This window comes from Phragmites australis, chromosome 5 (genome assembly GCF_958298935.1).
Source record: "Phragmites australis chromosome 5, lpPhrAust1.1, whole genome shotgun sequence".
In the NCBI taxonomy this organism is placed as follows: Eukaryota; Viridiplantae; Streptophyta; class Magnoliopsida; order Poales; family Poaceae; genus Phragmites; species Phragmites australis.
The window spans coordinates 29,309,177-29,325,278 of record NC_084925.1 but is presented as its reverse complement, the minus strand read 5'-3'; the positions used below and the strand labels follow the sequence as shown (position 1 = coordinate 29,325,278).

General features: G+C 43.0%; 2 protein-coding genes and 1 non-coding gene across 3 annotated transcripts; 2 read left to right on the top strand and 1 right to left on the bottom strand.

Annotated features, from left to right (window-relative positions):
- Window positions 1-157: 157 nt before the first annotated feature.
- Window positions 158-229, top strand: TRNAW-CCA (transfer RNA tryptophan (anticodon CCA)). The gene has a single exon. It is a non-coding gene; the product is annotated as a tRNA-Trp (tRNA).
- Window positions 230-6,765: 6,536 nt separating this feature from the next.
- On the bottom strand, window positions 6,766-8,173 carry LOC133917930 (uncharacterized). Its single transcript, XM_062361742.1, has 3 exons — window positions 7,929-8,173; window positions 7,415-7,858; window positions 6,766-7,327 (listed from the first exon to the last, which is right to left on the bottom strand). The coding sequence occupies exons 1-3, from the start codon at window positions 8,171-8,173 to the stop codon at window positions 6,766-6,768; spliced, it is 1,251 nt and encodes a 416-aa protein (XP_062217726.1).
- Window positions 8,174-12,319: 4,146 nt separating this feature from the next.
- On the top strand, window positions 12,320-15,402 carry LOC133919143 (phosphopantothenate--cysteine ligase 1-like). Its single transcript, XM_062363422.1, has 9 exons — window positions 12,320-12,589; window positions 12,682-12,805; window positions 13,781-13,825; window positions 13,967-14,052; window positions 14,138-14,190; window positions 14,260-14,319; window positions 14,402-14,503; window positions 14,634-14,753; window positions 14,874-15,402. Exons 1-9 carry the CDS (start codon window positions 12,475-12,477, stop codon window positions 15,162-15,164), a joined length of 996 nt encoding a protein of 331 aa, XP_062219406.1. The 5' UTR covers window positions 12,320-12,474; the 3' UTR covers window positions 15,165-15,402.
- The last annotated feature ends 700 nt before the right edge of the window (window positions 15,403-16,102 follow it).

Below are 16,102 nucleotides of genomic sequence, written 5' to 3'. Positions count from 1 at the left end.
GGCCTCTAGTTCATTTCTTTGGTCCTATGTGAACTTTTGGTTGGGCTTCCGTCAGCCCCCTCGTGCTGATGGGAACTTCTCTGTCCGTATCCTCCAAGTGTTAGCAAAATCCTTGTAACTAATTTAGTACGTATTCTTAAGGAAGCTTACCACCTCCGGATCCGTGGCGCAATGGTAGCGCGTCTGACTCCAGATCAGAAGGTTGCGTGTTCGATTCACGTCGGGTTCAAAGCCCCGAACCAATCCGGATCCCTTCTTTTTTAATTTTTTTTTTTTAACCCAATCAGAACCAGATGTCTGCCTCTTGGGTACGAAAACTATTAGAAGAGCCTAAACCATTTTCAATTCGCATTTTTTCTAAAGAAAAATACGAAGTCAATAATGATAATATCGGAAATAAATATGATGTCGATAATACAAGAAAACCCAAAAACGATATTTCGAGACGGAAATATGCCGATATCAATTGGTAATCAATAATTCAAGTTCGAAAGCACCGAACCGTAGCTTGAACTCATGTTACCTTATTTCTGTACTACTAAAAAGAATGTCTAGCAAGCAATTCAGTGGCAACTTCTTATGTTGCATCTTGTGGGCTAAGTGATAGGTATTTGGTAAGTCTTTTTAGGATTTTAGCTTCAACCTATCACAAGTGATTGAGCGAATAGACAATGAGTAGCTAGACAGGGAGAGTGAGAGCTTGGAGGCCTGTTGTCTGTTGGGTCGTAGGCTGTGCCCGAGTTAAGATGGACCACGCGAAGTAGAAACGAGAATTTCAGACGGTAATTTCTAGTCCAAAATGGAAGAATTCGAAAATGATCAAAAATACCTAAAAAAATTTCACAGAGTTTTCTCATTTTTATTTTTGTTTTTTCAATATATCGTTTCTGACTGCTATAATCTTGAAAAAGTTTGAAAATGATCTCCGAAATAACTTTTTTTTCCCCATCCCTATCAGCTCTTCTTATTTTCTTCATACCAATCCTGTCCCGGATCCCATTTTTTTTTCACTTCTTTTTAACCCAATCAAAACCAGATCTTTGCTCTTCTTTTTGCTTGCAGAACCACTTATGAGACAGCCAAACAAAAAGACCTCTCTTTTTTTAGCGAAAGCGAAAGGACCTGTCAAGTTCCAGTTGTTCTGCTCTGTCCAAATTTGGCCCAGCTAAGGAAAAAGAAGGCCTGCTCGATATAAAACTACACCGAGTTGAGCCCACATGTTGGGCCCAGGCGAGCGCACCCGTGCGTTAGCCATGTTTCCCTCCGCGCACGCGGGAGGCAGTCGCTCCGCGAATTTTTTTTAATATTTTTTCCAAATATTTTAAGATTACATATCCGTTCTAAAAATAATAATGTCTACCTACCGTCATTCGTTCAATGCGATAATAAGATCTCATCCGTTGAACGAGTAACACCTTATGGGTTTTGACTGGCAGCGTATTTCAAAATTAGGGAGAGAAATGTCTCCTTCGTTAGTTCTCGCTCGTTGAATAGGCAAGACATTTGTGATTGCGACGCCGCTCGGACCCACTCAAAAAGTATCATCTGCGGAGCGGGTGAAACCTTTTGAGTATTTAGGCCGATCGCGCCGGCCCTGCCGACGTTAGCGTCTCATTTGATACATTCAACCGAGAGAGGAGAGGAGATGAGAGGGGAGGAGAGGGGAGGGAGATTTATGAGGTGAAGTCTTGCTGAAAAAAAGCTCTCTTTTTTTTTTTACAAACCCGATAGGATAGTAACTAGTACTAGGTTATGACATAGGTTAGATGTTAGATTTAGGTTTTATTTTACATACTTGGTAGTATAGCCACTGGAAGTAGGATAAAATATAGATCTAGATTTAGAATTAGGGTTAGATGTAGTTTAACAATTAGATCATATTTATACATATATTTTAGCAATTAGAAGTAATATTTAGATATATTGTAGGTATTAGATGTAGGATTTAGACATAGTGTAGTAATAGTTGATATGATAGATGTAGGATTTAGATGTGTTTGATGTAGCGAATCGGGAATATGTTGTTGCAGTATAAATTACATGTTGGGCTACGCTTGTAATTAATTTTGCATTGTAGATATAGTTTAACATGATTCTTTCTGTTATGTCGCAATAATGTCATAGTTTTTGTCGATGGTTGCGAGGTATGGCGGATATGTAGCAGTTTAGGATTTTTTTACGGGTATAGTGAAATCTTATATGATCTGAAAGGGGTAGTACTGTCAGTATTTAAGTCAATAGACAAGGGTATATCTAGACCAATGCAAAAAATATCGGACATTTGTATGTCTAGTTGATGCGAGGTTTCAAAATAGACCTGAGGTTCAAGAGATAACCATTAGCATTGTCGGCAACTGTTATAGAGAAGGTGTGTACTGGAAGGTGTTCCCGCTCTGGGAAGATAAATTGTGGAAGAGGTACCTGCATGATGTTGTGCATAGAGGTTGGCCTCCTATGTTGCTTGTGCAATGGAATAATAAGGAGGAAGTTGGGGAGATGCATGGTGGAGCGTACACGGAGGAGGAGGGTGATGAGGAAGGGTATGATGAAGATGTCGATCCGGATGATGCACATTCATCGGATTATCCGACTGAACTGAGCGGTGAGACAAACGAGGGGGAACGAATCCCTTCTCTAATTGAACAGATAGAGTGGGATGATATTCAGGCTGATGAAACTCTTGAGTATGACAACTCGGATGATGAGGACGATGTTCCAGTTCTCGCGGATTGGAACAATCCAAACTTCAACAACCTTGTGTTGAATGAGGGGAATCTAGTGGCCTAGGAGTATATGCAGAATGAGATGACCCAAGGTGCTAGGTATCCTACCAGTCAGATCATGAAGGATGCTGTGACTCAATGGGTGACCTCGCTTTGACAGCAGTTTTATGTTGTCAAGTCAAGCAAGAAAGAATATGATGTGAAGTGCGCGAATGAGGGTTGTGCGTGGCGGGTGCATGGCTTAAGGGGAAGTGGGTTGACTATTGGGAGGTGTCAATTATGGTCAAACACACTTGCATGATGGACGAACTTGAGTGCAGCCACAGGAACATCACCTCAAGTTTTGTCGCTAATGTGATGTACGCCCAGATTGTGGATAATCTGAACTACGAACCAGGATCCATAATCAGGCAAATTGAGGAGGAGTACAAGTACACTTTCAACTACAACAAGTCATGGAGGGCGAAGATGAAGAAAATTGAGATGAGGTTCGGGACCTATGAAGCGTCGTATGAGAATCTGCCACATTAGCTGCAGACTATTGCTCGAAGGAACCCGATGACGTATTACGACATTAATAAGTACCCATTGCTGTCCAAACCTGGAAAGTACGTCCTGAAGCGATGTTTCTTCGCAATAGGGGCATGTATCGAAGCTTTCAAGCATTATCACCCTATCCTGTGCATCGACGACATTTTTCTTACTGGCAAGTTCACATGACAGATCCTGACTACTATTGGGGTTGATGAAAACAATCAAGTTCTATCATTGGCCTTTGCATTTGTGGAGAGTGGGAACAACAATAATTGGTATTGGTTTCTGTACCATGTGAGGATGATAATTGTTGGTGCTCGGCCGAACGTGTGCATTATACATGACCGGCATGCTGGGATACTCAAGGCAATTTTGGATCTACAAAATAGAACAGACGATAGCTTGATTGGATCTGTGTGGCCAGACCTGCAGAGTAGGTGGTGTATGAGGCATTTGGGTACAAACTTCTTTCACAAATTAAAAAATAAGAACCTCACGAACATGTTTAAGAGGTTGTGCGGTCAGAACCAATAGCGGAAGTTTGATGCTCTTTGGAAGATACTGGATGAGCTAACGAAGAAGCAAACACAGGAGCATGCAGGGAGGCCCGTGATGGGAGCGGAGGATGTACCAGTACCTCTTGAGTCCCTACTAAATGACAATGAAGCTGGCATCACGTGGAGGAGCGTGTCATCTACCAGGTCATTTAGTGAGTGGATTGAGAATGAGCCCTAGGAGAAGTAGGCTCTTCTCTATGACACAAACGAGGCTAGATATGTCATTATGACTACAAATTTAGCAGATGTTTACAACTGGGTGATGAAAGATGTGAGGGGGTTCCCGCTGGTAGGGATTGTAGAGTTCATACTTGAAGAGACCTGTGAGTATTTCAGAGACCGCTATGCAGTAGCGCACACGACGCTGAATAATGTTAGTATGATTTATGGGACAAAGATGACTAAGTACATAGAAGACAAGTTGGAGAAGACAAAGATGCACCAGGTGAAGACCATAAGAAATGCATAGCATATATACGAAACTCTATGTAGGGACAAAGGAAGAAAAGGGGGCAAGCGTGAGAGAGTTATCCACGAGTGCACCATCTTCGATGACAGGTGCGTTTGCACCTGCTACAAGACGATGCTACTGCATAAGCCATGCTCCCATGTGATTTCCACGTGTGCTGAGACGGGACTGAGGACTCAGAGGTTCGTCTGTGACTACTTCAAGAAGGAAGCTCTGCTCGACACCTGGAACCATGAGGTCTATGGTTTCGAGATTTATGGTTCTTTCACGAAGGAACCTGGGCCCGATGCTTTGGTTGTACCGGATCTCGACAAGATGAAGCATAAGAAGGGGCGGCGAAAACTACGAGGCTCTGTAATGACATGGATGAAGCAGAAACTGGACGTCACGTGAAACGGTGCAGCAAGCGCAACAGAACAGGATACACTTACAAGAAATACACCGTTGGTGTCCCAAATGTGAACCACGCGGAAGCAGGCCCGTCCGGGTCTGCTGGAGATGGGAGACGTCCTCGTAGTCATCGATCATCGGCTTCGTCGGCTCATTGAGATTGATTAATGTTGTAATTTCGTGTGTGATGGATATTTATGTGCACACCATTGTACTTTACTGTGTTAGTGCCAAGACAGTCACAATGTTCAAGGTTGTAATATGTTATGTTATGATTTGTTCACATATTTATGTACCATTTGAACAATGTATTATATCATGTTATATGCTAGACGCTTACTCGTTCAGTTCCCATAAATAAAGACCAGTCGACACTTCTTACTCTTTGTTTTTTTTTTTTTGCATATAAAAATGCAACTAACTTGTGAACATGCAGGTATGTCGTAGTCAGAGCTGCTCGATCCCCAGATCGACGTCGGGCACCGTTCGTACCGCCTCGCTGTGCAGGGTGAGGAACTCCCAGTACCTCAACCTTGTGTGCCGGATGAGCTAACGAGGATTGACGAGCGCTGGATCCCGAGGTTTGTTAATTTTGAATTTACGATTCCATATAGATTTAGACACGATATTGGTCGCTAACTGTACTATGCTTGCAGGTTGCGTGCTGGTAGCCTACTTCCGCTGTGTCGGTTTGTGGAGGTGGATGCCTTGGTGGGGGCCTCGGAGGCGGCGATGCGGTTCAGCTACAACAGGGCCCTCCTCGTGGCCCTTGTCGACAGGTGGCATCCCGAGCACACGTTCCACCTCCCGTATAACGAGATGGTGCCCACGCTCGAGGACGTCTCGCTCCTGATGGGCCTGTCTTGCGCGGGTGCCGCTGTTGGGGCTAGGGATGTGGGTGTGGGCTAGTGGGATGAGATACTAGACTGTTTCTTCGTCGTTCAATAGATGGATGGCGTAGCCCCATTCAGGCCTTTTCCAGCGAACGAGAAGCATGGCCTGACGAAGGCCTTTCTCATTCAGTTTGTGGTATGTATGTTTTTTAATGGTTTCGCATCTCCTTTACATTATTAACGGATGCAGATATTTGTACTTCTTGCTTGTTTGACATGCGGACACCATCCACCCACTGGCAGGCGCCGAGGATGTCTCACTACATCTTTGCCTACCGTGTCGGGTGGGATGTATGAAAACCACCTTGCTGAGATTTGTGAAACAAAGAAGTTTATGGTGGAGTTAAAGAAGGAGCAGATTTCCATCATGCGTATGCAGGCATCCGTTCGAGTAAATGATCAGGACGAGCGTATAATGAAGGTTGACTTGGACAGTGTTAGTGGTCCCCTTAGAGACTACTACAGGAAGAGTCAGGAAGATATCCTGGCACGATAGAAGCTCGCAGAGCAAACCCTATAGTCGCCCTTATTTCACTTCTTTGCAATGTGATTTTGCCGAATTTGCGAGAACTCTTTGTCCTAGCAACCTATGTGTAATATTTTCCAAATATTTAGATTCCAAACTGTGTGTGGATTAGCTCGTTGTATGGACTTGCACCAAGCAAACAGATGATGAATTTGCTTCGATGCAAGCAGGCATATATGTTGCCTGATTTTATTTGCGTGCTACTTTCTTGATCGATATCATTGCAGAGAAGGTTGGGGCATCTGGTTAATGTCCCTTGTTTCACTGAAGCTACTTTATTTGAGCCATCATTTTTGTTATTGAATAAAACAGAGAGGGAATATGCATTTGTGATTTACGCCATCAGGCAACATGTTCTCCAAATGTGCATATGACTGACAGAATAAGCTAGTAGTTTGTACAAGCTTTTTCGAAGATGGGTTGTGATTTACAAATTGCACAGGACAATTATCGATCAAAGATTACAAACATGCCACAAATAGAGTTAAATAAGCTAGTAGTTTGTATAAGCTTAGTTCATTCCACTGGAAATCAAGTTCAGAGAAAGCCTTCTTCATTGCAGACATGCAATTCCTCAAAGAAGGTACACAATAACAAAATACAAATCCTTCACGCATTAACAATACAAATAGCAATTGACAAGAACTAAAACTAACAATAAGGATACACTACATTATGATGCCTGACATGCCAACGACGATGCATGTCCTAGATGGAACGTGATGACCGATCTACTGTGCTCCATGATAACTCCATAGATGCTCCACGAGATCATCACGCAGTTGGTGGTGCAATGCTCGGTTCTTGATTGCTTCAGTGACTTCGATGTACGGAGGACGACTTGGTCTGGATCGCGATGCATTGTCGCTTTCTCTCCCATATAGTTGTACACCTCCTCCACATTGGCGCCGCCCCTCTCATCCTCAGTGATCATATTGTGCATTATGACACATGCGGTCATAATGCTGTGCAGCGTGCTTTGATTCCAAACACTTGTTGGGCCGCGAATTATGGTGAACCTCAACTGCAAGACACCAAATGCACCTTCAACATCTTTCTGGACTGCTACTTGTATGCCGGAGAAATGCATGCTCTTGTTCACCCTTGGTGCTGAAATTGGCTTCACTATGGTCGTCCATTTGGGGTAAATTCCATCACCTAGGTAGTAGCCTATGTCATATGTGTTACCGTTAATGGTGTACGACACAGGAGGCGCAGTCCCGTCCGTGAGCCTACTGAAAATGTTAGAGCAGTGCAAAACATTTATATCGTCCAGATTATTAGGCATTCCAAAGAAAACATGTCATATCCATAGATCATACGATGCAACTGCCTTCAAAACTATGGAGGGTTTGCGCATATGACCGGTATATGCGCCATGCCATGCTTTCGGGCAGTTCTTCCAAACCCAATGCATGCAGTCGATGCTCCCCAGCATTCTGGGGAACCCTCTCTGCTCGCCAATGGCTAATAGTCGAGCAGTATCCTTTGCAGTCGGAGCGTTGAGGTACTCATTGGAGAAAAGCAAGACAATAGCTTGCACAAACTTTGTCAGGACGAGCATTGCTGTGCTACCCCCTATCCAAATATACTCATCCACTGCATCTGCACTGACTCCGTACGCTAGTTGCCGTATAACAATTGTCATCTTTTGGAGGGGGCTTAGGCCCAGCTTCCCAGTGGCATCCCTCTTCTGCCGAAACCATGGGTCGTTGTGCTCCATAGCAGTGGAAGTTCTCAAGAACAATGACCGACTCATCCGAAACCTTAGAGTGTGAACAGTCGTTAGTACGGATCACAACCTATACATGTGCTTAGTAGGGAAGATGGTCTCACCTATGACGGAACAATGTATCACCATACACTGGGCTGTTGGCGAAGTAGTCCCAAAATAGCCTGGCAGCACCTTCCTGGTGCCCACGGTCTATGACCGCATGGCCTGGCACGGAGCTACGCTGATGGCTGCGACCTTGGGCAGCAAGCTGTTCCTCCTCGATGGTGAGCAACAACATCAATTTGTCCTCTTCGTCGCTCAAGTCTGATGAGAACAAGAACATATCTTTAGATGCAGATGAGCTCATTGTGTAAATGTGGAATGTGGAGGCAATTGTGCCTCTCTACTATGGTGGCCGCCTCTTTTACAGGGACTGCAATCTTCTCGAGGAAGTAACTCGTGCCTGGCTTTCCTTGCAAGCTACCAGACATGTGCTTAATTACTTCCATGGGAAGACTCGTGACCACGAAGCCAGCACGCATGTGGTTCCTGCTTTCTACGAGAACATTCTTGTACACGAAGTTAGCGGCGATACGGTTTCGGAAATAAGACCGTTTATATACGAAACACATGTACATATTGTTGGTTTATTATTGGTTACCGCCATGAAATGGGTAGCGTACGTCCAATTGGAAAACAACAAAACAGAGAAGATAGTGGTAGAGAGATTGATGACGGAAAAAGTTTGGGCTCAAGGCACAATGATCATTCTTGTCCCCATAAAAAAATACATGTATGGTGTATACTTACCACATATATGTAACCATATTGTGTGTGTCGTGATAGTTATGAGAAAATGATACAATATTGAAAGTCTGTCAGGGAAGTGAATAGGAAAGATAATGCTATTGGAGTGTAGAAACTTGAAGGGAATAAATCTAGAAAGAGAATCTCTTTGGGAAGAAATTTTGGACTCGAAAAGGAAAGAAACGGTTGGAATAGTCTAACTCCACAACTACCACTTGCACTGGACGTTGCTACGACTAAGTGACAGAGCACACTGCTAAACTAATCGATGGCTACATCAGATTCCTTTTTTTAAAAGACGAAGGAAACTTTATTCCAATATGAAATAATGTTCACTGGACTGATACCAAACTTCTCCCTAGTCAAACAGAAGATTAAAGACGATGCCGTCAACCCCGTGTTCGTGTACTGGCTGATGCTGATGCATGACCGGTAGGAAGGAGCTACATCCAACCACCGATCCACATGCCCGTGTGGTTCGATCAACCAGAAACGCAGGCTCTTGATGGATAAAGAAAGGCTAAGGACATCCCCATTCCCGGGCGGGCAACCCTGCCGCGACCTACAAAAATGCGTCGCTTAAATAGCTCGGCCCCTCCGCGTGGAGAAAAGGTAGCTTCGGATGGTTAGTTAGCAGTTAATAGAGGCTCCAGGTGGTTGGCTTCCAGGGTTGAGCACACTCAAGGCACCGCAATGCCGACGCCAGCCACGAGCGAGCCTTCTCGTGGTCACGGATGTTTTTCACATGGCTTAATTGATTTACTAAGCCTCCTCGCTGGTTTGTTCATCTCTGGTACCACCTGCAATCGTGTTACGAGCTGGAGTGCCGGACCACACTTAATTAGCTACTAGAAAATTTCTTATATACTATTAGACCCTAAAATTTACTCTTATATGCCATCCGTAATCTAGAGTCCTCTTCTCTATCACAGGTTTAGTCTTCATTACCCTTCTATGACATTTTTTCCTGATGGCCATAACCTAAGATGTGAAAAGACCATTATGCCCTTGCCTACTTTCTTCTTCCTCCTGTGACGCCCTAGTTTTCCCCTTCTCTCTACGCGAAATCCCCATGTTGTATTTGTCGGGATCGATAATTTCTTCTTTAATTCCAGCCAACACTGGCACCGTGCCCGATCTCCTCCGGTGGGTCTTGGCTCAGTTCCCTGTTTGTGCGCCATCACCAAATGAGGAGAAGCAGAACCAACAGCTCCTCTCCACCTCTCAATCACCGGAGAGCTCTCGCACCCCTCCTCCTGCCGCCGTTATTCACCGTCAACCCACCAGCTTGGTGCTTCGCTGTTGTGAACCATCACATGGTGAGCCTCCTGGCACCTCAATTGTGCTCTCTGCACACCAATTTGGCTTGAAGCACACCACACGCCCATATGTAGCTACACCTGACAAGCCTCGCTGCTCTTGGCTGCCATTGGCTCCTGCGATCGAACTGTTAGACCACCACAACCGGCTAGCTTGCCTTGGTTCCAGAGCCTGACCTACCACAACTCGTCTGTTTTCTACTGTTGGTTTGTTGCCGACGAGCGAGCTCAGTGTCGCTCGGCGCAAACTAGGGGTACTTTTGTTATTATCTAAAAAAACTGACAAGAAAATTACCTCTAATGGTGAACTGAACTAAAAAAAAAATCCAGCGAAAAAGGCATGAAAGGGAGCAAAACTTAATCAGTGGCAGAAGAGGAAACTTTTTTTTAATGGCACGTAAGACAAAAGTTTAAGGTCTAGTGGCATACATGGAATTTTCTCATTAGTTATCCCCATCTTAAAAATCCAGCGAGTTCAATTCAAGTTGAGATGGGGACCGACCTAGCTACAAGTTCAAATAGCGTATTCTAATGCTGCCGAACAGGTTGTAAAAATACTTCTATGAAAAGGTTTTTCTGAAGTCATGTTTGTAATACGTGCCTAATCGATCAACATCCAACAGCTTATGAACGGTCGTTTGTTTTTCCTCCCAAAATTAATATGTTTTGTGTCCACATTTTAACTCCGTGGCATATTTAATTTCGAGGAAATTTCGTGTTTAAGTAGGCTCGCCAACTAGCCAAGCTCAAGCGAGTCTAAGGCTCAATCAAGCTTGAGTAAGGTCGGTAACAAAATAATACATGTGGCGTCAATCATAAGCTAAAACCCGGGTCGAGGGAGAGCTCGCGGTACATGATCTTCGCTCGAGGGATCTTAAGAGCGAAAGCTCTGTTATCCAAGCCCAATAGCACAAGCTCAACTAGAATGAATTGAACCCTATCTATACTCGGCTCGTTAAGCCTGAGAAGCTTCAGTGCAGGCTCCAGGCCAGCTTATGCAACATTCGACAACAGGGCCGAACCTAATATTACGGTGACTCGAGACGAAACTAAAACAGAGCCCTATTTAATATAAACATCAAAATATTTATATATCAATTGTAAATATAATATTTTAAGCATTTTTTTCATGGTCTCTTTTCTATGACTCTATCCATTTGTTTCTTTTTTTTCTTTCCTTTTTTCGCGGCTAGGTACGTGCTTTCTAGATGCCATATTATCACACAATGATAATTGGGTACAAACAATTCTAAAAATTGAAATAAGAAATCATCAACAATTGATGACTAGTGCAAAGCTGTAAAAGAATTGAATCAAATAAACGAAATCATCTTGTTAGGGATTAGTCCTTAATTCGATTGAACATGGGGACCATGCATACTGGCGATCAGGAGGAGAAGAGGGGAGGGGAGCAGGCGAATAATGCCTTACCGTGATCGAGGTTAGGGATTAGACATTCGTCAATTTTGGATGATTGATCTTGAGCTTCGGGAGGAGGAGGGTTAGGTGAGCTGATGTAGACATGTTGTTTTGGACAGAGACACGGAGATGTCGAGAGGAGGAGAGGGGAGCGAGCGAAGATTGTGATCGTTGCTGCTGCTGGGAATTGAGATTGGTTTGACTAGGATCGACGATGGCATGACTGCAGTACTACACGACCAGACTTATGCATGATACTTCGTTAATTTGGAAATGATCCACCATCTATGGTTTGCCTAGGTTAAATTACTAAGTAATATAACGTTATGCCTTAAACTATTTGTAGATTTGAAGACTCACTTAGACTTAATTGTTACTTGCTAGCAGGCTGTGCAACATACAGATTTGAACTGAATTGGTAGATACGCAACAGACCAATATATATACATACCTGATTAGAACCCTAGATTTTATGGGCCCGAGGCGGTCACCCCGCCCACCCTGCTCCAGGACCGGCCCTGTTCAACCAGAGCTGGAATGAGTAGATTGAAGAGCTTGAGTACAGTTTACATAACATTCGACAAGAGCTCAAAAGAGTAGTTTGGTGAGCCCCAGTTTCGTTGCACTTTGAGCTTTTTTTTACTATATTTAGGATGTACCAAGAATTAGTACTTTTTTTATGGACAGTAAAAAGTTCTTTTTTCTACATCTTTATGTTTATAATATATATAGCCAATTACTTTAGCTGGGAACAACTAGAGGGTACAAATGGAATGTCCGGTTCTAACTTATATATATATATATATATATATATATATATATATATATATATATATATATATATATATATATTATAAGAAAAAATACATGATAAAATATAGGATAAGTTATATCTATCCATATCTGCTCCTATTGCACTTAGGATGGACTAGAGGCAAACACGAATTCAGGTCTAGATTGAATTTACATGTTGCCGATGAAAGTTGGAAGAGTTGAATAACGTCAGCCGGGTAGAAGACAGCAACCGCGGGCCGCGGGCGGGTAGTATAAATACGCCCCTGCTCTTCTCGCCGTTCCCTCAAACCGCCGGACCAAACCCCGCCAGTGAACTCCCCACACCACGATGGTCGCGGCGGAGGACCCGGAATCCTTCTTCGCCACCGCGCCGCCGCTGCGCGACGCCGGCGCCGTCACCGCGACGGTGCAGGAGTTCATCGCGCGCAACTCCCACCCCTCAGGTAACTCCGCGCTCTCGTGAACGGTTGGGTTGGGGGCTGCAGGTAGACGAGCCTTTTGGCCGCGCGCTAACTCGTTTCTGCGCTGCGTGCAGAGGGCGGCGGGCTGCGGCGGATCGTGTGCGTGACGTCGGGCGGGACGACGGTGCCGCTGGAGCAGCGCTGCGTGCGCTACATCGACAACTTCAGCTCCGGCCACCGCGGCGCTGCGTCCACCGAGTAATTTCTTGCCCTCTTCACCTCTCTATCACATGCTAGTCCTGCTTTGTTCTAGTACTCTCTTCGGCCTTACACCACACAGGCACTCCGTTGAACTGCAGTGTTAACTTTCCCTTGCCACAACACATTATATTTCTTCCTAGATTGTAAGTACACTACATGGATCTGCATTTGCAAGTCCTGATTATTAGCTGGTCCAGTAAGCATGCGCACGTGCACTAGGACGGTAGGACCCGCTTGAGACTGTGTTTCAAAATTATTACGATTTCAAGCCCCATTTGGAACGATGAATTTCTTTGAAGGAATTATGAGACAATCACTCGCTATAACTACATGTTTTTGTGAAATTCTTGCGCTCCAAACATGCACTCGATATGTAGTAGAAACGGTAGTGCAAAACATTGTTACTTTGTTATTGTGGCATAGGCATATCTGAACGGAGTGGATTTGGTGGTCTACCTGCTTTTAAAAATGTAGTCTAGTAGGTTGAATTTAAGTACTCAGAGTAATCATTTTTTGCCTGAGGTTGAGATTTTGAACTTATTAGTATGAAAAAGTGGGAGGTTTGGAACATCAGACATGGATTGGTTAGTGACCAAAATTTTGGTTTCGCCCTATTGGACAAAAGAAACTCCACAATTTCTTACCGCATTCTTTACTGTACCTTTTATGCATCTAAAATATTGAATTCTCACTACTTGTTGACTCTGCGTTTTTAGTAACTAAGCCTTTTCCCTTTGGTATTTATAAGCAATCATGCTTCGCATGTTTCTTTATTTCTGATGCGTACTTGTATAGAAGCCTATGTTGGCTTGAAGCTGATACTTGCCTTGTGATGACTTGTGAATTGCGATACTTGCGGCTTAAATGCACTTGTACCATGAAATGTTTCTGTTCTAGAAAAGTTTTATGTACTCACGCATTTATTTCTTTATGTACTCATGCATTTATTTCCTTTTTCTTCTGATGATATAGGTATTTCTTAAAGGCCGGTTATGCAGTAATCTTTGTCCATCGACGGTAATCTAAGTAGCAAGCCTTCACTTTTGTGAATTATTCAGTATCTACATACTGCAAAAAAAAAGACTTCTTCATAAATAACTTGAGGGTAATTTTCACTGCGAAATAATACATACAATGTGGCTATCCACATGCGTGCAGAGGGAGTTGCCAGCCTTACTGTAGGTTCCTGCCTGACGATTCATTTCTCAAGTTCTTTGATGTCAATGCAGAATCAAAGGTTCAAGGTTGGTAATTTACAGCACCAAGTGCGGGTCAAAAGAAAAACTTTTACCAACAGTGTTTTAACTTCTGTTATGTTTCTTTTATCAGTGGCCGAATCGCATGCAGCGATTGTAGAGAAAGCAATTGGGGAATATTGCAAGGTATGGCATGTGCTGTTCATCGAAAGTGGCACACTGATGTACAGAGATTGACTGACAAGTTACTCGCAGGCTATTGAAGGCGGCTCTCTGCTGAAACTCCCATTCACCACAATATTTGAATATCTTCAGGTCTTGCATCGCTGATCAATTGCTTGAGTTACATAATATTCACATCATAATTTGAAAATCATTACACGACATTTGGTTACAGTTATTAAAGATGGTGGCTGCATCGATGAGCTCTGTGGGTCTACACGGGATGTTCTATCTTGCTGCAGCGGTGTCTGACTTTTATGTTCCTTGGGATAGCATGGTATGATTTAATCAGGTGGAGATGTGTTGCCTGAATGCGTTAAACGTCAGATAAAGAAATCCAACATTATGATAGCATTCTTTACTGGGATTGCCTTACATTATCAGCTGGGAATTTGATTCTTCTGCAGGCAAAACATAAGATTCAGTCAGCCGGAGGCCCTCTGGATATGAGGCTCAGTCAGGTTCCAAAAATGCTTTCAGTGTTGCGAAACCAATGGGCCCCGCTGGCCTTCTGTATATCTTTCAAGGTTAGTTTTGCCCGAAGATTTTTTATATCATGGAAGGGTGATAATATCCTTTACTACACAGCTGTTTGCTTTATGCAACCTAACAATTCTTTGTCCAACTGTTTGCAAAATAAATGGCAGCTTGAGACAGATTCAGACATTCTTGTTCAGAAAGCAGATATGGCTCTGAACAAGTACAAGATGAACATTGTTGTGGCTAATTTGCTTGCAACATACAAAGAGGAGGTCATCATTGTCACCAATGACGAAAGGAATACTATTCGAAGGTGCCACAAAGATGAGGATTTGGAGGAGCATATAATCAAGCTCCTGGAAGAGAGTCACTCAAAGTATATTTATAGCCGTACAAACGGGTGTAACAAGAATGACTATGAAAAGCTTATATCGTTTGACATCAAAAGTTTGGCTTAAGGTAATATTGATTGTTCTCTGGGAGTTGAAATAAGAAGAAAGTCCGGTCAACTCTGAGAAATCGCTATACTTGTAATGTGTAGAGATGCTGGTATGTATGTGAACAGCACCAATACAGTTTTTCTCTTCTTATTTTGTTTCTTAGAAACACAAAAAAGCCAAGGTTAAATGTATCATCGTGGCGTCACCTATACATTAATAGCCTTCTAATCAGAAAGGTTTCTTCTTTGAATTATTATATCTTGACTTGTTTATTGGCTATGGATCTTGACTTGTTTACTGGTGACTTTTATCTACCAAGTAATAGTGGTGAAGTCTTCTGGAATCATCTGGACAGATTTCATTCTGCGGGAAAAACGATGAATCCACCGGGTGACGTACAATAAGGTACTAAATAGTGTTGGTAGCTGCTGTAATTGTGATTACAATTTCGGAGTATAAACGCTACCGATACGAGGCACAATTAAAAATAGTGGATTGGAACTAAGTGGCCGCTTGTCAAACCACTATTTAGTCATGGAAATGGTTCAATCATAGCGTGTTATTTCTTTAAAATTTAAACTTTTGTTATCTTATTACTTCCTTAGTTCAAATATACTTGATATTTTAGATATGACACGGTCTACAATATGTCCTTAGATCACTATTTTATACAATAATATATTTATAAAGTCCAATAATTTTATGAGTCCTAAAATTATTTTTCGAGTTAAATCTATGTATATGATTTTCATATTTTCAAACCAATTATTTTAAAATTTATTGATAGTCAAATTTTGAAAAGTTTTACCAGATTTGTCTAAAATGTATCCAAATGAATCTAACAAGTAACGAGACCATGTACATCTGCGCATGCGCAAACCACAAGCAACCACGCTCTCCGGATTCCGGACTCAGAAAGCCACGCGCGTGCACGTGTGAAGCTGCGCTTGTTGGTT

Excerpts from the sequence above, each read along its gene's own strand:
- LOC133917930 (XM_062361742.1), bottom strand. The coding sequence starts at position 8,173 with ATGAGCTCATCTGCATCTAAAGATATGTTCTTGTTCTCATCAGACTTG. Across the intron at positions 7,859-7,928 it reads GATACATTGTTCCGTCATAG|GTTTCGGATGAGTCGGTCAT; the intron begins GTGAGACCATCT and ends TCACACTCTAAG. Across the intron at positions 7,328-7,414 it reads GTTTTGAAGGCAGTTGCATC|TAGGCTCACGGACGGGACTG; the intron begins GTATGATCTATG and ends TAACATTTTCAG.
- LOC133919143 (XM_062363422.1), top strand. The coding sequence starts at position 12,475 with ATGGTCGCGGCGGAGGACCCGGAATCCTTCTTCGCCACCGCGCCGCCG. Across the intron at positions 12,806-13,780 it reads CGCGGCGCTGCGTCCACCGA|GTATTTCTTAAAGGCCGGTT; the intron begins GTAATTTCTTGC and ends CTGATGATATAG. Across the intron at positions 14,053-14,137 it reads TGCAGAATCAAAGGTTCAAG|TGGCCGAATCGCATGCAGCG; the intron begins GTTGGTAATTTA and ends TTCTTTTATCAG.